At 49.3% G+C, this 26057-nt stretch overlaps 1 protein-coding gene across 1 annotated transcript; it reads right to left on the reverse strand.

Annotated features, from left to right (window-relative positions):
* Window positions 1–5268: 5268 nt before the first annotated feature.
* On the reverse strand, window positions 5269–25335 carry SPAG5 (sperm associated antigen 5). The gene is made up of 14 exons (XM_060259354.1): window positions 25232–25335; window positions 23852–23990; window positions 18106–18187; window positions 17250–17383; window positions 14989–15142; window positions 14768–14876; window positions 12473–12550; window positions 12244–12367; window positions 9581–9692; window positions 8901–8981; window positions 8581–8721; window positions 7432–7485; window positions 7223–7303; window positions 5269–5386 (listed from the first exon to the last, which is right to left on the reverse strand). The coding sequence occupies exons 1-14, from the start codon at window positions 25278–25280 to the stop codon at window positions 5315–5317; spliced, it is 1410 nt and encodes a 469-aa protein (XP_060115337.1). The 5' UTR covers window positions 25281–25335; the 3' UTR covers window positions 5269–5314.
* Between the last annotated feature and the right edge of the window lie 722 nt (window positions 25336–26057).

A 26057-nucleotide genomic window follows, 5' to 3' on the forward strand; every position in this document is an offset into this window, starting at 1 on the left:
CCACACTCCAAAGCAACCGTTTTCTCCAGCGGAACTGATCTGTATAGTCTGGAGCAGTGGTGTCAAGCATGTGGCTCAGGGGCCAAATCAGGCCCTTGGAGGGCTCCTATCAGGTCCTCACAATTGGCTGTCATCTGCTTTCTTCTCCCTCTCTCTTGCTTCCCTCTGCATCACAGCTTGCTTTGCCAAGCTTGCTCAATCACCCAGGAGCTACAGAGCAAAGTCTCTGTTTTCTCCATTGGCTGAGGCTCCACCCTTGGGAAGAGCTTACTTTGCCAGGCTTTCTCAATCGTACAGCAGAACTAGAGTCAAGCCTTTCTTCCTTGTGTTGGTTGAGGCTCCTCCCTCCTGGTCCCCTGGGGAAGGAAGGAAAGAGAGCTTCCTTTGCCCAGTTCCCTAGATCCCATGGGAGAGCTACAAAGAAAGCACCTCTAAGACCAACGATTGATATAGTTTTAAGCATGTTTTAAAAAAAAAATCTTTGTCTGTGTCCTTTATAAAGTTTATATCGCTGCTACCTAATCTTAAATAGGTACACACTTGGCCCAGCCCGACAAGGTCTTATTTATGTCAGATCCGGCCCTCATAACAAATGAGTTTGACACCTCTGGTCTGGAGATTATTCCAGCTCCCCATTCCTACCAGGAGGTTGGGAACCTGTGGGGTCCTAAATCTCCATTTTGACTGAACTTCCTTTAAAAGTGCTGTGAAATCAAAGTTGGCCCAGAAGGGTTCTGTGGGGAGGCAAGGAATTCTGGGGGACTCTGGCAGTGCAAATGGAACCCGGGGCAGCCTCCATTCGGAGGGCACTGCCACAGGTGTTATTTGGTCCAACCTGAACGCTACTCACATTCTGGGATCCAAGATCACTGCAGATGGTGACTGTAGCCATGAAATTAAAAGACTTTTGCTCCTTGGGAAGACAGCTATGGCAAATCTAGGTGTTTTAAAATAATTAGATATATTCTCCATGATTAGAGGAAAAACACCTGGGGTGTGTAGCAATAATGGGAGGAAGCTGTGGCTCCAGTGCCACTCCAGTTTGGAGAAGTGGTTAAGTGCGCAGACTCTTAGAGAACCGGGTTTGATTCCACACTCCTCCACTTGCAGCTGCTGGAATGGCCTCGGGTCGGCCATAGCTCTGGCAGAGGTTATCCCTGAAAGGGCAGCTTCTGTGAGATCCCTCTCAGCCCCACCCACCTCACAGGGTGTCTGTTGTGGGGGAGGAAGGTAAAGGAGATTGTAAGCTGCTCTGAGACTCCGATTCAGAGAGAAGGGCAGGGTATAAATCTACAGTCTTCTTCCTTTGTAAGGCATTTGAATCACTGTTGCCGAGGGAGGACTTTTCTAACATTTTTACACGAGGGCCTAAGGGGGGAAAGCTAAAACTCCAGCCGTAGCTTCTATGGCTAGGTTTGCAGCCAAGAAGGCCCCTGCTGGCTTCAACCAGTAAGGAACTGGCAGTCATCGGAACCTTTTCCCCTTTTGTGTAGTACTGAAGGGGCCTTTCAGTGGCAGGCAGACAGACTCCCCACCCCCACCCGTGATGGCTGGGCTAGAGCATCCAGTTTTATGTCCCACCAGGCGAGCCAACTGCAGAGTAGCGAATGGCCCCCCTGCGGTTCAGCCAATATCCCCTCCCCTCGCAAGATAAAAGTACAAGAGAGGCTATCACCAACTCAGCCCCGCTCCCCCCTTAGGAAAGGGCAGAGTAAAATGGTTGATTCAAGGACTGCAGGGGAAGGACAGCAAAAGGCAAGAGGCAGCTAAGAACCCTCACTTTGATTTAAAAAAAAAAATCCAGTTCATTCTGAATGCAAAGAACATGCTTGAAGGCATTTTGGAAAATGTTCAGAGAAGTCCCAGGAGCCGCTTGGTGGCTGACTAAGGGACAACAGCAGTGGAAGAAGCGACTCTGGAAGGCACATTGGGGAGGCTGAGCCCCTACTTGAGCCACTTCTCCGTATCTCTTTTGGCTTTGAGAACACAGCCTTCTCTTCGCCGTACCCCACCTCGCCAACACGTGCTGCAACTAGGTCATTTCTGTATTTTTTTAAAAAGGAGAGAGGAATAAAGAGAACGAACATGTTGGTCTGCAAAACTCTTGGCGCAGCCAAGTAGGAAAGGTTTCCCAAAGGCACCCCCCTCCCCACAGGTCAAGAGTGTCTAGAGCAGTCTCTGTTTTGAGAAAAGGTACCAGTAGGTTAGGTCTAAAGGAGACACTCGGCAGAAGAGGAACGTAGAGCAGGAAGAAGAGAAAGTAATTAGGCCTCGGCCGCTGGGAGCTCAGTGACCCCAATGGAGAACACTGCAAGGGAGGGGAGAGAGAAGAGGCCCAGAAGAGAACAGGCTCAGGGTAGGAGCGGCAGCAGCTCTCCATGGAGAGGCAGAAGGAGGCCAGAGGTCTGGAATGGAGGAGCCTGAAACATGAGGCAGGAGTTGGGTGGGCCCCATGGCACAGGGGGCAAGGCCAAATGCCCCTGTCTGGCAGCCCCCAGAAAGGGCTTAATTTTGGTGTAGTGGTTAAGTGTGCGGACTGTTATCTGGGAGAACCAGGTTTGATTCCCCACTCCTCCATTTGCAGCTGGTGGCATGGCCTTGGATCAGCCATAGCTCTCGTAGTTGTCCTTGAAAGGGCAGCCGCTGTGAGAGCTCTCTCAGCCTCACCTATTACCCCACAGGCTGTCTGTTGGGGGGAGGGGGAAGGTAAAGGAGATTGTGAGTCACTCTGAGATTCAGAGTGGGGGGCGGGATATAAATCCAATATCTTCAGTATCAGTTATAGATATTTAAATAAAAGAGCCTGCTTGTTGATTTCTGCCAAGGAACTCAAAGTGGCTCCCAACACAACATACAGTGTGGTGGAGTGGATAAGAGTGGCAGGCTCTAATCTGGAGAACTAAGTTTGCTTCCCCACTTCTCTTCCACATGAAGCCAGCTGGGTGACCTTGGGCCATTCACAAGTCTCTCCGAACTCTCTCAGCCCCACCTGCCTCACAAAGTGCCTGATATGGGGAGAGGAAAGGAAAGAGATTGTAAGCTGTTTTTAAGACTCCTTAAGGTAGGGGAAAGTGGAATATAAAAACCTACAGTTCTTCAGTATAAACAAGCCAGACAAACCACCCAGTAACAGTGTTCCCTCTAAGCTGAATTAGCGTGAGCTAGCTCACAGATTTGTAGCCTCCAGCTCACACATTTTTGTCTTAGCTCAGGAAGGATGATCCCAGCACACAAAAATTTATGCAGGTCTCAACTTCTAATTGCAAACTAGAATTATGTTTATATGTCTGTTACTGTTTAAAATAAACCTCTGAGAAACCTATGCCTCATTTTAAACCAGAGCTAACATTACAACAGACTGAGTAGGAGTCAAGTTGCACCTTTAAGACCGACCAGTTTTTATTTAGAAGTAAGCTTTCGTGTGCTCTTAAGCACACTTCATCAGACGAGGAATCCAGCACAGTGAGCAAAGCCATACATAGCTGAGCAGAGCCATACATAGCTGGTAGGCAGTGGCCCAGAATGCAAGATGGTTCAGATTTAAGAACCAATGACAGTGAAGTAAAATTATCTGGTATGCAGTGGTTTAGAATGTAAAACGGTACAATGACAGAATAGTAAAATTAACAAATTGAGCAAACCTTTGATCTGAGTAGCATGAGCATGCGAAAGCAACAAAACAGTAGTATGTCAAAATGAGATTGTCAATGACAATGGGAGATGGGTTCAATATATGTAATGGGATAAGCAACCAAAGTCCCTGTTTGAGTGTGTCAGTGCAGCTAAAAGAGAAACACATTGGAATACTGTGGATGTATAGCTATACTCACTAAGAGTACAGCTATACATCCACAGTATTCCATTGTGTTTCTCTTTTAGAATTCTGTCTCAGTATAATTATTTGTATTGACGTACTCAAAATAGGGATATTGGCTGTATATGTCATTACATATGCTTTACCCATTTTCACTATATTTTATCATATTCCTTTTTCCTATGGCAAACTAGAATTATGTTAAAAAGTAAATTAGGTGGACAAGAACATCACTATCCAATGTATTTCTCTTTTAGCTGTATTGACACACTCAAACAGGGACTTGGGTTCAATATAAGTATTGGGATAAGCAACCAATCTCTCATTGTCATTGACAATCTCACATTTTGACATACTACTATTTTGTTGTTTTCACATACTTATACTACTCAGATCAAAGGTTTGCTCAATTTGTTAATTTTACTATTCTGTCATTCTACCGTTTTACATTCTAAACCACTGCCTACCAGATAATTTTATTTCACTGTCACTGGTTCTTAAATCTGTACCATGTTGCATTCTGGGCCACTGCCTACCAGCTACACATGGCTTTGCTCACTGTGCTGGATTCCTCGTCTGATGAAGTGTGCTTAAGAGCACACGAAAGCTTACGTTCCAAATAAAAAATTGGTTGGTCTTAAAGGTGCCACTTGACTCCTTCGTTGTTCAACTGCCTCAGACCAACACGGCTGCCCGCTTGGACCTATTACAACAGACTCTCGTTTATTGCACTTCACACCCAGGATGTGTAATGACATAGACATCAATCTGCTATTCTGAGTTGTATTGCCTTTCGTTGTTGTTTTCAGCCCAGTCAACACAAACTAACAAACACCAGACCCCAACCTGTGATTCCTTTAATCTGCTAAAAAACATTTCCATGACTCTGCATGCTAATTCACTGCCCACTTTCTCTATATTTAGAACTGCTTGCCATGTTGTCTGATGAAGTGAGCTTCTAGCACGCGAAAGCTTACATTCTGAATAAAACCTTGTTGGTCTTAAAGGTGTCACGGGACTCCTGCTTTGTTCAACTTGAATGCCAGTGGCTCACAAAGTAGAATTTTTGCTCACAAGACTCTGCAGCTTAGAGGGAACATTGCTCAACAGCAAAAGCTCTGGGCCAGTTCTTGCTAGGATACCCGATGTCAAGGAAAAGGGGAGAGAGCTTGTTGGCTGCGCCTGGCCACATCCAAATGTTCCAGCAGATGGAAGGAGAGAATGTCTGCAGCAGGACCTTCCCAGCTTGGCTAGAAGGCTCTTCCTCACTTCCCCTCTGCCAGCGATTGGTCCCAGCCCAGACAGACCGCCCTGGTGCATTAGAATGGCCCAGCTGGCCTTGCCAAAATAGGGGGCGGAGAGGTTGTAAGGAGGCCTGCAGGAGAGTGACAGGAAGTCCCTGCTGATGTGTTACTGTGCCCCAGATCCCCAATGACTACAAAGACACAAACCCCTGCTTGCAAAAAAAAAAGATTTATTTACAATACAAACAGCCCAGCTTCATTCCAGGAGGTCCAAAAGGTGATACAGTTCAGAAACACCTGCCACCTCTGTATCAAGCCTGGTGAATGCCTGGAAAGGGGGAAGGAGAGGGTGGGTAAGAGTACAGCCGCCCCCCCCCCCTCCGACTCCAAAGCATTCTGCACTGGGTAAAATGCCAGCAGCCAATCTCTGCCCATTCACGGTTACACATGTGCTCTCTGAGCATGGCTGGAATGCAAAAATGTGCTGTGTACTTACAGAAGGCAACTGCACCACATACTGTGTGGATGAGTGCTCAGGGGATGGAGTGGGGGAGAGAAAAGGCACTCTGGAATGCCCCACACCCCGCTGGCCATCAGACGCCTTGTGGCTGAGAAGGCAGAAGAACATCGGAAGAGCCCTGCTGGATCAGACCAGTGGTCCATCTAGTCCAGCATCCTGTCTCGGACAGTGGCCAGCCGGAGGGCCAACAACAGGCCACAGAGACCAAGGCCTTTCCCCTGATGTTGCCTCCTGTCTCTGGGATTCAGAGGTTTAGTGCCTCTGGACACAGAGGTTCCCCTCAGTCACCACGGCTAGCAGCCACTGACAGGCCTATCTACCATGACTCTGTCTAATCCTCTTTTAAAGCTGTTTGTTCCTGCGGCCATCACTACATTCCCTGGCAATGAATCCCACATTTTAATCACTCCCTGTGGAAGGAAATTTCTCTTTTTGTTCATCCTGGATTCACTGCCCATCAGCTACATCGGATGCCCTGGACTTCTAATATTTTGGGAGATGGGAAAAAAGTGCCCTTTTGTCAACTGCCTCCATTCCATGCATAATTTTATAAACCTCTAAAATGCCCTCCCTTAGTCGTCTCTTTACTAAACTGAAATGTCCCAGACCCTCTTGCCCAGGGGTGTCAAACATGTGGCCTGGGGGCTAAATCAGGCCCCTGAAGGGTTCCTATCAGGCCCGCGAGCAAGTCTGCTTTTATCTCCCTCTCTCTTGCTTCCTTCTGTGTTACAGAACAAACACACAGGAGCTACAGAACAAAGCCTCTATTTTCTCCATTGGCTGAGGCTCCTCCCTTGGGGAGGAAGGAGTAGCTTGCTTTGCCAGGCTCTCACACAGCAGAGCTACTGAGCCAAGCCTCTTTTCATTCTACTGGCTGAGGCTCTGCCCCCTCCTCATCCCCTGGGGAAGGAGGGAAAGAGCCACAGCTTCCTTTGCCCAGTTCCCTTGATCACACGGGAGAGATACAAAATCTTGAATTGTGTTTGTCTGTGCCCTTTATAAAGTTCATCTCTCTGCCAGCTGGCATTACGTTTTATGACACACGTGGCCCTGCCCGCCAAGGTCTCATTTATGTCAGATTTGGCCCTCATAACACACTGCTCTAGCCTCTCCCCATGGGGAAGGTGTTTCAACTCCCTCAACATCCTGGTTGCTCTCCTCTGTACTTTTCTCAGCTCCGTGATCTCCTTTTTTGGGATACGGGGTCCAGAACGGTACACAGTATTCCAAATGAAGCTGCACTGCAGAGGCACATCGCTTGTTGCAATTCAAGATCAGAAGAGCCCTGGTGGATTCAGCCAAGGTGGGTCTCTCTAGACAGGTACAGTACCTTTGACGTGGAGATTCCACTGCAGCTAAGAATCACTAGCTGACCTCTCTTCCTCCACAGATGCATCCAGCTTCTTTATTTAGTAAGTTTTTAGACTACCTCTCAAGCATCCCCCTTTTTAAAGCGTCTAAAAGCTAGCAGCGATGACAACAACATCCAGCAGGCAGGGAGTTCTACAAGCCAACCCTGCGTGGCATGAAAGAACATGCAGATCCAGCCCTTTCTTGGAGAAGACCATCTGAGCCTCTCTGAGACATGGGCCAGTGCGGAACAGGTGCATCAGGGAAGGACAAGCCAAGCAACCCCAGGCTCACCTGCCGCATCTCCTCTGCTATTTGTTTGGATCTCTTCAGCCTCTGCCTGGCCTGGTACAGCTGCTCCTGGAGGAGAGGCACCTGAGAGCAAAGGAGGAGAGGTTCATCCAGGGATCCTGGAAGTTACCAGCCCGGGACTGTTCTAGCTCGCCAAGAGAGAGAGACACCCCCTGTAAGGGCTTCAAAGGTATCGGCAGGTAGCTACTTACGAGTTGTGAATGTTCACTGTCCTTCTCCAGGAGGAGCTCCCTCAGTTTCCCCACCTGAGGAAAGAAAAGCAAAGCTGTACCTTCCCCCCCTTCAAGCCCTGGATTTCAAACACGGAGGATAAAGTGGGGGGAAGTGTGGGGGGAATTCCAGAAAGGGTAAAGAGCAAAACGAAGGCCCTGGAGGGCCCAGGCGAGCCAGATTTCATCAGATCTTGGAAGCTAAGCAGGGTTGGAAGCTAAGCAGCAGATTTCATCAGATCTTGGAAGCTAAGAAGGGTTGACCCTGGTTACTCCTTGGATGGGAGACCACTGTGTAAGCCCAGGGTCACTTTGAAGAGGCAGGCAGCGGCAAACCATCTCTGTCTCTGGCCTTGAAAACCCATGCTGGCTGGGGCTGATGGGAGTTGTAGGCAAAAAGACATCTGGAGAGCTACCGTTGGCCACCGGGGTTGCTGTAAATCAGCTGCGACATGATGACACCGTCCACCACCACGAGTGGGGCAGGGAATGGGTGGAGATGTGACGCTTTAGTAGCATGCCTATTTGAGATGGAGGGCCAAGCTCAACATGAATGCAGGGGATGCCACAGAGCATCTCTTGAGGCTGATGCCAAAGTTAAATGCAGCTCTGAATTTCTGAGACCAGTGGGCCAGAAGGAAGCCATTTCCCACTCCTAGGTGTGTACTTTCTTCATGCCAGGGCAAAGATACCATTGTCTGTTTCCTACAGAAGAGAGGTCCAGAGGGGAAGATGGTTATCCCCCTCCACCTGAAGCTTCCTGCTGTTGCAATAGCACCAAGTTCTTTTCAAACAGCCCAAACTGCTGATTGATAATGGACAGGACATGCCAAGTGTGGATCATCATAGCTTCTGGAATGGCCACAGAGCAATTAGCTCTGCGCTGTCAAACTTCTTCACGTAATGTACAACTAACACATGAAACTCTACCCCAGAGCGCAGCAGCCATCTCAGATATTTCAGAAAAATAAATACTGGTAGGACTGGGCAAAATAGCAAGGAAGCCAGGGTTACATCAGCTATGAGCTGGGACCTCCCATGAACGCAAGCAACCTACTTCCGAAGAGAGAGCCCCAAGACAGAAAATGGAAGAATGCACTCCCCTCCTAGCGCCAGACAGCTTCTCCTCACCTCCTGAGATAGCTGGATTTTCTCCTGGACCCAGCCCACGTCAGACACTCGGGCACCCCTCAGCTCTTCCCAGAGCACTGCCACCTCCGTCTCGGCCTTGCGGAGAGCCTGCTCTTGCTGGGACACCTCTTCTCGTAGGTTCTGGAGAGAGGGGAGCAGGAGGAGGAGGGCTGGTAGTCCGAACAAGGAAGGGACTTGCATTTCCTCTTTCCTTGTGGCCTTTTTTCCTGCCCACCAGGAGAAAGGCAGGCAGGAAAGACAACTGGGAGGTAGACAAGGGGTGTCTGCAAGCTCAAGGCCCTCCCCCACACAGTGCATACCATAACTTCTCGGCGCTGGTCAATCAGCCGCTGCTGCTTCTCATCCTGCAGGCAAAGAGCCTCTTGCAGCTCCTTCTCGTTCTGACACAGGCGGAAAGAGAAAGCATTCGAAACAGCTGCTGCAGATGCTCCCCCCCCATCAAGACAGGGAGACTTCACAGGCAAGCCAAACCCACTTACCTCATCCCAAAAAGCCACTGGGGCACCAACAACCCTCCCATGTCCTGATCTGGATGGCCCAGGCTAACCTGATTTCATCAGAAGCTAAGCAGGGTTGACCCTAGTTGGTACTTGGGATGGGAGGTAACCAAGGGTTTTTGGTAGAAGAAAATCCAGCAGGAACTCATTTGCATATTAGACCACTCCCCCTGATGTCACCCTTGTGACTGGGTGACATTATCAGTGCAGGAGGGGGCACCAGAAGTTAGCCTTGTGTAGGGTGCTAGACAGCCTGGGGCCAGCAACACCCCCCCACAGAACTCCTGCAAAACACTGCTCCGCCCCCCCCCACTGCAAGCAAGAACCCCTCCCCTTTCTCCCCTTGCCAGGGAACATCTTCACTCTCTTAACAGAACCTGGACAATGACCCCAGGTAGCTGCGGAGTGCACAGGGGGTATCTGGAATCCACCAAGCCCGGAATGGCAGTCCTGAATTAATCCACGTCACCCATGCAGCTCACCTGCCTGTGCAGATATAGGGTCTTACTCAGCTCTGCCACGTGAGCAGCATGGGAGTCTTGGTCGGCCTTCAGCTGGGACTCCAAAGCCTCTTGTTGGTGCTCCAGCTGCAAACTGTGGGGAGGAAGGAGAGCAAAGGGCATGGGGGGGCTGTACACCTCCTGCAATGATTAGAGGAAGGAGCATTTCGGATGAGCTGAAATGCCTTTAAAAGGGTCACATGAAGGAACCATAGAAGAAAAGCCAAAGACCGACTGTGCCATTCAGAAGCCACAGAGGAAGCAGACCCTTCTCCAAAAAGCCAAAGCAACATGGCAGAAGACCCAGGGGCACTACCCATGCTTAACATGTCTTCTTATCTTTTGTTAGACACCAAGTTATACATAAGCCAGTTTTTTCCCTGCTCTGTGCAGTAAGAACATAAGAGAAGCCATGTTGGATAGGCCAATGGTCCATCCAGTCCAACACTCTATGTCACACAGTGGCAAAAAAATCAGGTGCCATCAGGAAGTTCACCACTGGAGCCAGGACACTAGAAGCCCTCCCACTGTTGCCCTCCCCCAGGCACCAAGAATACAGGGCATCACTGCCCCAGACCGAGAGTTCCAACAATACTCTGTGACTAATAGCCACTGACGGACCTCTGCTCCATATGCTTATCCAATCCCCTCTTGAAGCTGTCTATGCTTGCAGCCACCACCACCTCCTGTGGCAGTGAATTCCATGTGTTGATCACCCTTTGGGTGAAGAAGTACTTCCTTTTATCCTTTCTAACCCAACTGCTCAGCAATTTCATTGAATGCCCCACGCGTTCTCGCATTGTGAGAAAGGGAGACAGAAAGAGACAGAGGGGATTTCCCCTCATGTCTCCCCTCAGTCAAAGTTTCTACAAGCTAAAGAGCCCAAGAGTATCCCAAGAGATTCTATGAGACAGCTTGCCTGTTGTACAATACAGATTAAAATGATATCCATGAAAAAAGCTTTCAGTTTTCCAGTAAGGAACAAGCATGCAACTATGGAGCCAGCGTCACACTGGTGCTTCCTTTCCCAGGATCATCTAAGACAGTTGAGAAGAAAACCAGCCAAGGATCTAATTGCCTTTTCATCCTCCCCAGGAGAAAGCCAACATCATAGTTGCAAACTGAACTGTTGGACAACAGTGCTTAATAATTAGAGACCCCTTAGCTATCCGTTCCTCCACAACTGCAACTCTAGGCTGTTTATCCAATCAGGTGGATTATCATATTATTTTTTTTAATGTGAAGGAGGGGACCTCTCAGCTCTCTTTCCTTGTCCCTTAAAAGAAGAGTAACCAGGGTAACCTTCATATTGTATTAAATATCATTTGCCTTGGAAGTATAGATGCTTTACCCAGTACCCTGATTCCCCCAACGTTTCCTGGTTAAGGAGAAAATGCTGTTCAAACAAACTACAAAGATGATCTGACTCCAACAGTAACAAGAAAAAGAAATTTTACTTACAAAAAAAAAATGGAGCATACCTTACATGGCATATTCATGTAGGTGTGCTTAACTTGAAGGAGCCCCGTGGCGCAGAGTGGTAAAGCTGCAGTACTGCAGTCCAAAGCTCTGCTCACGACCTGAGTTCAATCCCGGTGGAAGCTGGGTTCAGGTAGCCGGTTCAAGGTTGACTCAGCCTTCCATCCTTCTGAGGTCAGTAAAATGAGTACCCAGCTTGCTGAGGGGGGTAAAGTGTAGATGACTGGGGAAGGCAATGGCAAACCACCCCATAAAAAGTCTGCCAAGAAAACGTGATGTGTCACCCTATGGGTTGGTAATGACCCCATGCTAGCACAGGGGACTACCTTTACCTTTTTATGCTTAACTTACTGTGAACAGATAACTTCAAAAAGGTTAACTTGCTACAGTTTTGAGCCCAGGGAAGAGAGAGAAAAAGAGAGGTTCCATATATTAATCACCAAAGGGTGATTAACATGTGGAATTCACTGCCACAGGAGGTGGCGGCGGCTACAAGCATAGCCAGCTTCAAGAAGGGGTTAGATAAAAATATGGAGCAGAGGTCCATCAGTGGCTATTAGCCACAGTGTGTGTATATATGTGTGTGTGTGTGTGTGTGTATAAATAATTTTTTTGGCCACTGTGTGACACAGAGTGTTGGAATGGATGGGCCATTGGCTGATCCAACATGGCTTCTCTTATGTTCTTATATATGAAACAGAGGCAAGCAAAAGCCAAAGAGGCTCAACATCTAACAAATGAGAGGGTGGGGCCAACTGCTGAGTGTACCCAGTGACAGAATTCTCTTAACACTTTCCCTCCCTGATCTTCTTGCAAACAACAAGAAGGCTGCAGATTTATACCCCGTCCTTCTCTCTGAATCAGACTCAGAGCAGCTCACAATCTTCTTTATCTTCTCCCCCCACAACAGACACCCTGTGAGGTGGGTGGGACTGAGAGAGCTCTCCCAGAAGCTGCCCTTTCAAGGACAACTCCTATGAGAGCTATGGCTAACCCAAAGTCATTCCAGCAGCTGCAAGTGGAGGAGTGGAGAACCAAACCTGATTCTCCCAGATGAGAGTCTGCACACTTAACCACTACACCAAACTGGTTCTCTGGCACCGAACAGAGTTACAATAGCCAACATTACAACATCACTCCCGCCCCCCAAGCGGAGCAAGACTCACATTTCCGCTTTCAAGCTTCGGACCTCCTCTTGCGCTGCCTTCTGTTGCTGGGTGGTCAGATGGCAAATCTGGTCAGCCGCATCCTGCAGTTCCTGGATGCTGACTGCAAGCCTCTGCTCGACTTCTGGAAAGGAGCAGAGGTCAGAACCTTCTCACACCGTCCTACGCATCAGCCCCCTTCAAAATCTCAACAGTTCTAAGTGGGGGGGAAGGGGCACTGAGCTGGTACCTTCTGGCTTGGGCAGAGCAGTTGCGGCGGTTTTCGTGAACGCGCTGGCCTTGCTGCCAATGCCGGGAGTCTCCAGGTCTGTAAGGAGAGAAGAGTCTAAACGTGGCGTTTGCCAAAGAGAAAATTCAGCCCCACGGAGGAAGAAGCAAAGGAAGAAGCTACCGTGCAAGCCCCACCCAGAAAAGAAGGGCAGGAGCACAGGCGAGAAGGGGGATTTCCCCTCTGTCTCTTTCAGCATCTTCCAGGGAACATATTTATTCAGCTTGCCCGATTGCCCCGGCAAGGCACGTTTCCCACATGGGGGAATGAGGCAGAGAGTGAAATATACGCAATTCATGAAATGTATAACATGTAATATAAAATTACATACACACAAACTACAGTTAACAATAATGTTAAAGTTAAAAAATAAAATAGAAATTAAAAATTAAAATAGCAACCTAAAATAAAAATCGACGCATACAATAATTTTGGTTTTTTTCCCCTTTCTTCCTTATTTGATCTCTAGAAGCAACACCCAGCTTTCGATCATTTTATTCCTGGAAGTGAGTCTCTGTACATTTTTATACATATCTTGACCACTGAGGAAAGCCCTTAGGGGCCGAAGCACGTATGGTCCTTGCGGTGATTGTAAATCCATCAAATGTATATGTATGTGGTTTGCATATTTTATGCAGCTTGACATTCAGGCAATGTTTTCAAGTTCATTTGTGTGTATGTAATTTTATATTAAATGTTATATATTTTACGAATTGTGTATAGGCAGCTTGACCCTCTAAAAAGGTAAAGGTAGTGCCCTGTGCAAGCACCAGTCATTTCCAACTCTGGGGTGACGTCGCATCACGACGTTTTCACTGCAGACTTTTTACCGGGTGGTTTGCCATTGCCTTCCCCAGTCATCTACGCTTTCCCCCCAGCAAGCTGGATACTCCTTTAACCCACCTCAGAAGGATGGAAGGCTGAGTTGACCTTAAGCCGGCTACCTGAACCCAGCTTCCGCCAGGATCAAACTCAAGTCGTGAGCAGAGCTTTGGACTGCAGTACTGCAGCTTTACCACTCTGCGCCACTGGGCTCCTCTACTTCACTGTTTAGATTCGGGTTGAGTTTTTGCCCCCCTTCCCCCTTTCTTTGTTCTTTGGAATGAGGCAGTACGCCAGCAGCTTTCCAGAGGACACCCTGCTGGGGCCTGAACTCAGGAATTCCACATTTAGCTCAACATCGCCTCCCGGGCCACATCGATTCATGTCCAGAGGCCCAGGCGAGGAAGCACAGTCAGAAAACAGCAGGCCCCCTGGGTCCCCTCAAGGAGCTTGCCATCTAAGTGTCAAGGGCCTTGCCATGAAAGGGTTAACTTGTTACTACTGTACTGCACTTGTCTCCATACTGCATTCTACTCGTCTTGTTATCTCTTCCTGCTTTCCCAGGACAGCTCTCTGCATACCTGCTAGTGGGCCAGGAAGGATGTTATGTCTAATGGCTATTGCTTGGTAACACGCTATCAAACCGCAGCCTTGGAACTTGTGGGAAGAGAAACTGAAGTTCTAAAGAAATGCTAGGGGGTGGGGAGAAGGCGGGGGGCTCATCATTGCTTGCTATTGCCTTTTGCTGAAACTATATTATTGCTTGTACCAGTACTGTACCCCAGTTCTGACCCCAACCCTGTCGGAGCTCAAACTTACCTGAATCTCTTAATAAATGGAACCTTTTTTAAACAAATGGACTATTTACATAAGAGAAGCCATGTTGGATCAGGCCAATGGCCCATCCAGTCCAAAAAAAACCCCAAGTGCCATCAGGAGGTTCACAAGTGGGGCTAGAAGCCCCTTCCACTTTGCCCCCCCCTGCAACCCAAGCACCAAGAATGCAGAGCACCACTGCCCCAGACAGAGTTCCAACAATATGCTGTGGCTCATAGCCACTGATGGGCCTCTGCTCCATGTTTATCCAATCCCGTCTTGAAGCTGGCTATGCTTGGAGCCGCCACCACCTCTTGTGGCAGTGAATCCCACGTGTTAATCACCCTTTGGGTGAAGAAGGACTTCCTTTTATCCGTTCTAACCCAACTGCTCAGCAATTTCATGGAGTGTCCACGAGGTCTTGTATTGTGAGAAAGGGAGAAAAGAACTTCTTTCTCTACTTTCTCCATCCCATTTATTGAGTACTCAGGGGGCAAGCCTGACACTAAGTTTTGACACCGGGGAGGGAGGACTGGGGAAGCTTTAGCCACAAGGGAGGAAACTGAGGAACGCCCACTTGCAATGGCAACCCAGAGAAATTCAACTGGAAAGACCCACCTCTCTCTGCTGCAGCACGCAAGACGCTGTCTACGAAGGACGACCCCAAGCACTGCGGTGCCTGCCGCGAAGGGGTGCACGTTCTGCCCTCCTGGGTGCTGTCGGCTGCCTGCAATGAAGAGAAGGACATGAGGACTGCAAAGCATGGCACGCTTTCCCCGGCGGGTGTTCTGGAAAGTAGGGCAGCAGTTGCTGGAAGGAGAAGTGACTCCAGCCCCTACCTCCTCTTGCAGCGAGTCCACGAGTCCCGAGAACTGCGCCTGGACCTTCCGAAGCTCCAGCAGGGCCTTGCGGACCTTCTCCACGGTACCTTGAACGTGCTGGAGCTCAGCTTTGCAGGTAGCCAGCTCTCTGCAGAGAGCTTCCTGTTCCTGCCTAGAAGGCATGGGATCAGAAAGAGAGGAATCGGAACATTTCGTTGCATGAGCGTACAGGCGGAACCAGAAACCCACGTGAGGCCTCTCGTCTCCCACCAAATAAAGCTTTCTTTGATGGGGGTGCAATTTTAAAACACTGGAGCAGAAGGAATCAGAATCCCAAGGGAGGACCACTATGGTCATCCAGCCCAACCCCCAGGGTCATCAAGTCCGAACAGCAGAAAACACAGTCATCCCCTTCCAAACCCCCCCTCCCTCACCAAGCAATTTTACAGCACGTAGCAAAAGCCAGCATAGTATAGTGGGCTTGAGTGCCAAATCCTGGCCCCACTGCCGCCTGGCCTCACTCCTGGCCCCACAGGTGGACCTCCTGATGGCACCTGGGGGGTTTTGGCCACTGTGTGACACAGAGTGTTGGACTGGATGGGCCACCGGCCTGATTCAACATGGCTTCTCTTGTGTTCTTGTGGACCTCCTGATGGCACCTGGGTTTTTTTGGCCACTGTGTGACACAGAGTGTTGGACTGGATGGGCCACCGGCCTGATTCAACATGGCTTTTCTTACGTTCTTATGGACCTCCTGATGGCACCTGGTTTTTTTTGGGCCACTGTGTGACACAGAGTGTTGGACTGGACGGGCCACTGGCCTGATCCAACATGGCTTCTCTTGTGTTCTTCTTATAATAATAATAATATTATAATAAATTTTTATTTATACCCCGCCCTCCCCGCCGAAGCAGGCTCAGGGCGGTAGAGTGGTGAGACCAGAGTTCAAATGCTGACTCAGCTATAAAACTCCCTCAGATCAGTTACTCCTGTCCTGGGTAGAAGCCAATGGTCAGTGCGAGAACACAAGTTTTGCACAAGTTTTGCACGCTGGAAGGGTTTTAAATCCCTGGCATTCACTAGCGAAACAGCCTCAAGCGACAGGGGGTTGGCAGGAGGAATCCCCAGGGGCACCCCTGCCAGTCGAATGAGAAACAAATACTAGCGTGGTATAAGGGTTCACCTCTGCATCTGTTCATCCCTGTAGGGCTATCCTGCAGAACTTGTATAAATATATGGATTGGATCAACCTATGGAGCAGAGGTCCATCAGTGACTATTAGCCACAAAGTACAGTTGGAACTCTGTCTGGGGCAGTGATGCTCTGGATTCTTGGTGCTTGTGTGTGCGGGGGGGGGGCTACAGTGGGAGGGCTTCTGGTGTCCTGGTTCCACTGATGGACCTCCTGATGACACCTGGGTTTTTTGGCCACTGTGTGACACAGTGTTGGACTGGATGGGCCATTGGCCTGATCCAACATGGCTTCTCTTATGTTCTTATGTACAGGCGAGTCAGGATGCCAAGTACAGAGACAAATCTGAAGGAGGGGATGGCTTCCTAACACCCCCCCCGCAAGTGCCCCCCCCAATTCATGGGAAAACCGGACAAAGCTTCAGCCCACTCAGACTGTTCCCAGTAGCTCAGTGGTAAAACATCTGCTTGGCATGCAGAATGTCCCAGGTTCAATCCTTGGTATCTCCAGTTAAAAGACCCTGGAGAGCTGCTGCTCTTAGTAGTGTCTAAGACAATACTGACTTTGATGGATGAAGGTTCTGATTCAATATGAGGTGGCTTCACGTGTTCATGTTCTCTGATTCACAGAAGAGGGGCAGAGGGGCTATCAGCCACGATCAGGGCTATTTTTGTAGCAGGAACTCCTTTGCATATTAGGCCACACAACCCTGATGTAACTAATCCAAGAGCTTACAGGGGTCTTCTTACAGGGCCTAATGTAAGCTGCAGGAGGACTGGCTACATCAGGGAGGTGTGGCCTAATATGCAAAGGAGTTCCTGCTACAAAAAAGCCCCGATGAAGTCGAACCTCCATGTCCGGGGGGGTGGGGAGCAGTAAATCTCTTAACTGAGATGGAGTGACAGGAGAAGAGCAGGTGGATCTTCCTTCCGTGCACTGCTTGAAAGGAAGCTACTGCCTCCAGATGACTTGGGAGTTACCACAGGTCTGCCACAGCCAGGCTTCTGCAGCATCATGCCCATGCAGGAGATGCTGCCTGCAGCCCAAAAGAGGAGGGCAGAAACTGGGAGAGGCAGGCGGGAGCTCACCGCAGTGTTTGGTGGGCATCTTTCAGATCCTCCAGTTGGGCGTTGCGCTCCCACAGAGTCGAACGGCTGGCCTTCAGTTCCTCCTCCACTTCCCGCAGGTGGGTACGGCAGACTTGATTCTCTTGCTCTATAAACTGTAGGGCAGGGGTGTCAAACTTGCAGCCCAAGGGCTGAATCAGGCCCCCCCAAGCAACTGGCTGTTGTCTGCTTCTTTCTCCTTCTCTCTTGCTTCCTTCTGAATAACAGCTCACTTTGCAAGGCCTGCTCAATCGCACAGGAGCTACAGAGCAAAACCTCTATTTTCTCCATTGGTTGAGGCTCCTCCCTCGGGACACACAGCAGAGCTACTGAGCCAAGGCTCTCTTCCCTCTATTGGCTGAGGCTCCTCCCCCTCCTGGTCCCCTGGGGAAGGAAGGAAAGAGCCCCAGCTTCCTTTGCCCAGTTCCCTGGATCACATGGGAGACACACAAAACAAAGCAACTTTAAGGCCAACAAGTGCCAATGTTTTAAGCATGTTTTATTTTTTTAAAAAATCTTTAACTATGTTTGTCTGTTTCCTTTATAAAGTTTCTCTCTCTGCTACCTGGCCTTACATGGCATGACGCATGTGGCCCGGCCTGACAAGGTCTCATTCATGTCAGATCCAGCCCTCATAACAAATGAGTTCGACCTCCCTGCTGCAGGGAGAGCAAGGGGGAGGTCTGGCAAACGAAGTCCTACGCAACCAGTGCTGCTCCTTTTGCTCTCAGGCCCGCCACCGCCATGGACCTGGTCCATCGGGGCTCTCCTTCCTCTTGCACACAGTTCCCTGCCTGTGCCAGCTGTCCCCTTTGCCACCCACACCCCCCCGCCTTACCTCTCGGCACTCCAATAACTCCTGCAGCTCCCGCCGACTCGTGTCCCGTTCCTGCTCCGCCGTCTCTTTATTCTGGGATAGCCTGAGAAACAAACCCCGTCTCACTTAGGCACACAGTTCCTTGGTGGTCAGACAACACAGATTTTTTTCAGGGAGGAGAGGGGGAGACAGGGAATCCAGCTCACGCTATCCTTCGGCACCATCCGTCCATCTCCTTGCTTTCTTTTGTTTTGCCATCAAGCCGCAGCCAACTTAAGGCAACCCGGTAGGGTTTTCAAGGCAAAGAAAATAAAGGCCAACGCCATGCTGGGAATTGTTAGGAAGGGAACTGAAAACAACTCAGCCAGTATCATAGTGCCCCTGTGTAAACCGATGGTGCGGCCTCATTTGGAGTACTGTGTACAATTCTGGTCACTGCACCTCAAAAAAGATATTATAGTCTTGGAAAAAGTGCAGAAAAGGGCAATTAGAATGATTCAAGGGTTGGAACACTTTCCCTATGAAGAAAGGTTAAAACGCTTGGGGCCCTTTAGCTTGGAGAAACGTCAACTGAGGGGTGACGATAAAGGTTTACAAGAGTATGGATGGGATAGAGAAGGTAGAGAGAGAAGTCATTTTCTCCCTTTCTCACAGTACAAGAACTCATGGACATTCAATGAAATTGCTGAGCAGTCAGGTTAGAACAGATAAAAGGAAGTACTTCTTCACCCAAAGGGTGATTAACATGTGGAATTCACTGCCAAAGGAGGTGGTGGGGGCTGCAAGCATTGACAGCTTCAAGAAGGGATTGGACGAACATCCGGAGCAGAGGTTCATCAGTGCCTATTAGCCACAGCATATTGTTGGAACTCTCTGTCTGGGGCAGTGATGCTCTGTAATCTTGGTGCTTGGGGGGCACAGTGGGAGGGCTTCTAGTGTCCTGGCCCCACTGATGGACCTCCTGATGGTGCCTGGTTTTTTTGGCCACCGTATGACCCAGAGTGTTGGATTGGATGGGCCATTGGCCTGATCCGACATGGTTTCTCTTATGTTCTAATGTTCTTAGAAACGTTGCTTGCCATTGCCTGTCTCTGCACAGCAACCCTGGTCTTTCTTGCTGGTCTCCCACCCAAGTACTAACCATGACTTGCTCCTAATAAAAATTAAAGACAGCATTTAGCCAGCAAAATCCAGAAGGCTCGTGCATCTGGTTAGAGAAGAAGTTCAGGACTGGCTTAAGCTCCTAATATAAATATAAATACTTAAGTGGTACTGTTAACAATATCTTAAAAATTAGCCATTTAAACATTTAAGAGTTATCCACTTCCATTCAGCTTTTGTGTCGTATCTCGCTGTAATTACCATGGTTCATACGAAGATGAGAGATCCTGAAGAAAAGAAGACTGCGGATTTATACCCCGCCCTTCTCTCTGAATCAGAGACTCAGAGCGGCTTACAATCTCCTATATCTTCTCCCTCCACAACAGACACCCTGTGAGGTGGGTGGGGTTGAGAGAGCTCTCACAGCAGCTGCCCTTTCAAGGACAACTCCTGCGATAGCTGTGGCTGACCCAAAGCCATTCCAACAGCTGCAAGCGGAGGAGTGGGGAATCAAACCCTGTTCTCCCAGATAAGAGTCCACGTACTTAACCACTACACCGAACTGGCTCTCCTGACATTACATGTTGCAGAGAGCATTAACAGTGAATTGTAACAAGAGGCTGATGACCCTGAAGGAAATAGAAAGAAATGCTCCTGAGGAAGTTTTGACGAGATGAGCCTATATCCGGGTGCTCATAGAATGGACCTTTCTTGTAATAATATAATATGTACAAAAAGATTATGATTCTTTAAGGGGTCTTCTAAACATTGTTAGCCAGTACATCTCAGTGTTTGATTTTTTTGTATTGCCTGTTTTGCTGTCATGTCAGAGAATCATAGAGTTGGAAGGGACCTCCAGGGTCATCTAGTCCAACCCCCCCCCCCCTGCACAATGCAGGAAATTCGCAAGTACCTCCCCTGCCCCAGCCAACTTGTGGCAAACCCTGTTTTCAAGGCAAAAAATGAACAGAGGTGGTTTTTGCCACTGCCTACCTCTGTGTAGCAACCTTGGACTTCCCATCCAAGTACTAAGCAGGGCTGACCCTCTCTAGCTTCCAAGATCTGACTAGTCTTAACTTGGCTCATTTATGCTGGTCAAGGATCAAGACTCCAGCAAACGGGTGGACAAACTTGCTTAAATAAGAGCCGCACAGAATGTGTCAGATGTTTGAGAGCTGCAAGACAGGAATGTCAGATGTTTCAGAGCCGCAAGAAGGGGAGGGAGGGAGGGAAGGAAAATAGATGGGGAGAGAGGAGAGGTGGAAAGAAATCAACTTTAACTTTAAATGCATTCTCCAAACTGCCAGCTGGCTTGGCTTGGAGAAGTGATTTAAAGAGACAAACACCTTCTCCAATCTGGCTGATGGGGCTCTTGGTGCTTCGAGAGCCACACAATACGTGTGAAAGAGCCACATGTGGCCCCCAAGTCACAATTTGGCCACCCCTGCTCCAGAAGATCAGGACAGTGGGATTGGGGAAGGACGGTGGATCAGTGGTAGAGCATCTGCTTGGGAAGCAGAAGGTCCCAGGTTCAATCCCTGGCATCTCCAAAAAAGGGTCCAGGCAAATAGGTGTGAAAAACCTCAGCTTGAGACCCTGGAGAGCCACTGCCAGTCTGAGAAGACAATACTGACTTTGATGGACCGAGGGTCTGATTCAGTAGAAGGCAGCTTCATATGTTCATATGACAGGCAGTTCTCCCTTTCTGCCGGCAAACAGCAGTTCTTGGGAGGTCAGAAGGGGGCGCTTCCAGCCAAAATGGAGCTCCCAAGACTTCTTCCCCCACCAAGTCACCAAATGAAAAGCTTAAGGGGCTTAGCAGAAATCCTCCTGCTCCGCTTTCATTTCCTGATTTGTTCCTCGGATGATTGTTGGCTTTATAGCTGCTTTCTGTGACTGATTCTAAGAGAATATTTTGGGCAGCGGGGTGGTGCGGGGCGGGGGGGAAGAGATGGGCGGGGGGGGGAAGAGATGTACATTTTAGCTTTGCCACTTGGGTGAGTGTTTTTAGATTAAATGCGTTCACGTGGCTTTGCTTGGTTCTTTTCTCGGTGGTTCAGCGCCGCAGCTTCAGGCTATTCTGCTCACTGGCGTGGCCTAGATTTCCCCTCTTTCAATTTGTTCTTTCAGTTGATTCCACTGCGCAAGCTGGCTCAGGGTGACGTGTTGTGGGAGGCTGGGAGCGAGAGGCAAATGCTGCGAAGGAACGGACCGACAAGGTGCCCCCCCCCCCTTTCTTTCAGGTTGGTCCCTGGAAAGCTGAAACCCTAAGGTTGCCAGCTCTGGGTGGGGAAATTCCTGGAGATTTGGGGACGAAGCCTGGAGAGGATGGAATTTGGGGAGGGGAGGAACCTCAGCAGGGTGTAATGCAGGGCCGGCCCTCCCACTAGGCAAACTAGGTGACTGTCTAGAGCGCTGGCCTTCTGGGGTCACCAAAGTCGCCTTTCTCCCACCCAGAAGTAGAACTCTTTCCAAGCACCACTGGAAGTGGGGGGGGGGGGGGCTCAAGCAAAAGCAGCTCTGAGTCTTTCAAAAAAAGACCCATCACCGATCCCCTCCCTGCAAGATCAAGAGAGCGTGCCCCAGCTTCAGCTTCACAAGCCTTCATCAGTGTTCCCTCTAAGCCGAGTTAGAATGAGCTAGCTCACAGTTTTTTAGCCAAATTGGGTGCTCACTGTGTGACTCGGTGACATTATCCGTGCAGAGGGAGGGCCCAGACTTTAGCCTTGCCTAGGGTGCCTCAGACAGTCTAGGACTGGCCCTGGTGTAATGCCATAGATTCTAGCCTCCGAAGCGGCCATTTCTCCAGGGAAACCACCCTTGAGCATCTGAGGATCAGTTGTAATAATGGGGGGTCTCCAGGTGCTACCTGGGTTTGGCAACTCTTTCCCAGCGACACAGCAGTGTGTGCAGCAGGGAGATCAATTATAATTCTGGGAGGTCCCCAGGCCCTGCCTGGAGGCTGGTAACCCTACCCACATGGCTGCCCCAAGTCTCTGCTTGATGATGTCACCCCTTCCCCTCACTTACCAGGGATGGGTGAGGGGAGGGGAACACAAACTGGGTAACAGTCAGTGGTGGCATCTGTCAATCTTTGGCAGAGTTGCATGTCTAGCGCTCTGTAGACTTGCCACCATTGTCGTTATAGTTCTTATTTTGTGTTGGAAGGTTGCAATTAAATTTAGAAGAAGATGAAGATATTGGATTTATATCCCGCCCTCCACTCCGAAGAGTCTCAGAGCAGCTCACAATCTCCTTTACCTTCCTCCCCCACAACAGACACCCTGTGAGGTGGGTGGGGCTGGAGAGGGCTCTCACAGCAGCTGCCCTTTCAAGGACAACCTCTGCCAGAGCTATGGCTGACCCAAGGCCATGCCAGCAGGTGCAAGTGGAGGAGTGGGGAATCAAACCTGGTTCTCCCAGATAGGAGTCCGCACACTTAAGCACCACACCAAACTGACTCTCCTCCTTTACGTAGTCTAACCCTCTGTACCATAGGGCCGTAGCCAGAATTTCCAAATTTGGTGAGACCAATAAGTGAATAAGGTTTGCCTTATATGAACAGGGACCGTTCATGGCAGTTCAGCGGTTTTCCTTTGCAGTTTCCTTTCTCCCTGGCAGCTGCTAGCATGCACCTGGGTTTCAACACAAACAGTTGTAGTTGCAACCAGTGCTCCCTCTCAGCTGAGTTAGTGTGAGCTAGCTCAGTTTTTTAGCCTCCACTTCACATACTTTTGTCTTCGCTCAGGAAGGATGGCCCCAGAGCTAACTAATTTATGCAGTAGCCAAATTGCTTGCTCACAACTTTAATGCCAGTAGCACACAAAGTAGAATTTTTGCTCACAGGACTCCACAGCTTAGAGCAAGGGTGTCAAACATGGGCAGAATCAGGCTCCCGGATGGCTCCTATTAGGCCACCAAGCAACCGGCTCTTGTCTGCTTCCTTCTCCCTCTCTCTTGCTTCCTTCTGCATCACAGCTTGCTTTGCAAGGCTTACTCAATCGCACAGGAGCTACAGAGCAAAACCACAGTTTTCTCTATTGGTTGAGGCTTTTCCTCCTGGTCCCCTGGGAAGGGAGGGAAAAAGCCAGAGCTTCCTTTGCCCAGTTTCCTGAATCCCATGAGAGAAATACAAAGAAAACACCCTTAAGACCAACAAGTGCTAATGTTTTAAGTTTAAAAAAAAAAAAATCTTTAGTCGTGTTTGTCTGTGTCCATTAAAAAGTTTATATCTTAGGGTTTGCAGAATCTTTCGGGCTCAAGTGCCGTGTTCTACTGGAGAAAGTTTTTCTTCCAGACGTTTCGTTCTCAGCAGCGGAGAACATCCTCAGTGGCGTTGCAGCCGGAGCAGGCGCTCTGACCTTCTGGGCTGCTGTGCATTGAGTGAGGCCGGGGCTGCTGGAGAGCTGCTATTTCTATATCTTTGCTACCTAGTCTTAAATAGGTACACGCATGACCCAGCCTGGCCTGACAAGGTCTCACTTATGTCAGATCCAGCCCTCATAACAGATTAGTTTGACACCCCTGACTTAGAGGGATTATTGGTTGCAACGAACGCAAGATCGGGCTGAATTCTTGGGCAGAGGGCACTTCTGCACAAAGACATCCCGCACCTGATAAAAAATGAAATTAAACCTTTGAAAAGCCAATCCGCATGCAGACTCACTGTGTCATCTGCTCCTCCATCTCTCTCAGAAGTCCCGCTTTCGCCACCAGTTGCTGGGAGAGGAGCTCATTTTCCTGGAGTAGCAGCTTCTGTTCGTTCCTCATAGCAGTCGCTGCCTTCTGGAGCGTAGCCCTCAGGTCTGCAGCAGAGGCTCAGAGTCAAGGAGCCCCTTTGCAAACAACACCACCACCACCACCCCCCAACATAAAGTCCTGTACAGTCTAGATGGGTACCCCACAGACCAGGGGTGGCCAAACTTACTTAACAGAAGAGCCACATAGAATAAGCATCAGATGTTGGAGAGCCACAAGGAAGGAAGGCAAATAGATAGGGAGAAGGAAGGGAGGGAGGGAAGTAAATAGATGGGGAGGGAAGGAGAGGTGGAAAGCAAGCAACTTTAACTTTAAATGTTCTCCAAGCCGCTTGCTGGCTTGGCTTGCCTTGGAGAAGTGATTTCAAGAGAGAAATGCCTTTTCTAAGCTGGCTGATGCGGCAGTGGGGGCTTTGAGAGCCACACAATGTATGTGAAAGAGCCACATGTGGCTCCTGAGCCAGTTTGGCCACCCCTGCCACAGAAGAAGATGAAGATGAAGAAGATATTGGATTTATATCCCGCCCACTAAAGAGTCTCAGAGCGGCTCACAATCTCCTTTACCTTCCTCCCCCACAACAGACACCCTGTGAGGTGGGTGGGGCTGGAGAGGGCTCTCACAGCAGCTGCCCTTTCAAGGACAACCTCTGCCAGAGCTATGGCTGACCCAAGGCCATTCCAGCAGGTGCAAGTGGAGGAGTGGGGAATCAAACCCGGTTCTCCCAGATAAGAGTCCGCACACTTAACCACTACACCAAACAGACCTTCCCCCTTGCCTAGGGAACAGTAGCTTTGAATGAGCCAGGGGAACTCTGGGGCAAGAATTCCTTGCCACACTCTAATTCCCAGGATTGTTTTGTGGCAAGGGAAAGGAAGAATCCCCTCTGTGTGTGTGTGTGTGTGTGTGTGTGTGTGTAGTGCCATCAAGGCAACTTAGGGTGACGCTTTAAATTAATGACCTCCAAAACATCCCATCCTTAACAGCCTTGCTCAGGTCTTGCAAACTGAGAGCACTGAGCCAGTACATTTCACGCTGGGTCTTCCTCTCTTCCTTTCCCACTCCTTCTGCAACAGGGAAAAAGGAACCACCCAGATCCCCGGAAGCAGCTTGTGGGGACCCAGTTGCTGCCAAACCATCGGCATCTCTTCTTAGAACCACCACACCTGTAGGGAAGCTCTTCCTACAGGGATCAGCCAATTTCTACAAGCCCATCTCCAAAGCCCCAGTTTGACTTTTTTTGATTCAAAGAATGACGTTTGCCATCAAGACTTTGCAGTAAGCCACTCACCTGCTTCCAGGCTAGCCTTGGTCTTTGCCAGCTGGGTCACCTGGTCCATCTCTTGCCGCAGGCCCAAGATCCTTGCCTTGAGCGTCTCACAAATCTGCAGGCACCGAGCAAAGGGACGTGGAGGAGTCAGGAGGGGCCCTAGCAATCGACAGGGCCAAATTCCGCCACACAATTCAACATGCTTAAAATATATATAGGCTAGCAACTTGACAATATATATATCTCTTGTCAAGTTTCTAGTCCTGATGCAGTAACAGGAATTACACAACCAACTCTCCGTGTGACAAAGCTCACTGAAAATATATTTGAATTGCTCTAATAAACTGGATAACACCATAAATCACCGTATATCACCATATAACGACATAACAGGAAAAAAACAACAGGAAAGCCATGTCAGTCAAATGCAGTAAGGCAAGAATCGCCAAAGTCACGTAGGTGTCCTTGCAAACTGGGATGCTTTCTATGTTGATATGGAAGGTAATTAACAACAGCGTCTTGTAGATTGTATACAGATTGGAGGACGCCTAGAGCAAGGGAAAAGGATCATTACAATGAATTTTGGCACTACTGGACCAATTGAAATTCTGTGAATCATCAAAATGGTGCCGAGAAGGATTTCCTATCTGAAACGGTTTTCATAATCGCACCGGTCTGCCGTTGGACTACCTGCAAGGACGCTTGTGTGACTTTGGCAGTTCTCGCCTTATACAGACAGTAGCTGCGACGTTTAAGAAGATGAAGAAGATATTGGATTTATATCCCGCCCTCCACTCCGAAGAGTCTCAGAGCAGCTCACAATCTCCTTTACCTTCCTCCCCCACAA

This window comes from Heteronotia binoei, chromosome 18 (genome assembly GCF_032191835.1).
Source record: "Heteronotia binoei isolate CCM8104 ecotype False Entrance Well chromosome 18, APGP_CSIRO_Hbin_v1, whole genome shotgun sequence".
NCBI lineage: Eukaryota > Metazoa > Chordata > Lepidosauria > Squamata > Gekkonidae > Heteronotia > Heteronotia binoei.

What these genes read in the sequence shown, in the direction of transcription:
- SPAG5 (XM_060259354.1), bottom strand. Translation starts at nt 25,280, where the DNA reads ATGGACCAGGTGACCCAGCTGGCAAAGACCAAGGCTAGCCTGGAAGCA. An exon ending in TGGACTCGCTGCAAGAGGAG is followed by an intron (nt 14,877 to 14,988) that starts GTAGGGGCTGGA and finishes TCTTCATTGCAG; the next exon opens with GCAGCCGACAGCACCCAGGA. An exon ending in CGAAGCTTGAAAGCGGAAAT is followed by an intron (nt 9,693 to 12,243) that starts GTGAGTCTTGCT and finishes TCCTCCCCACAG; the next exon opens with TTTGCAGCTGGAGCACCAAC.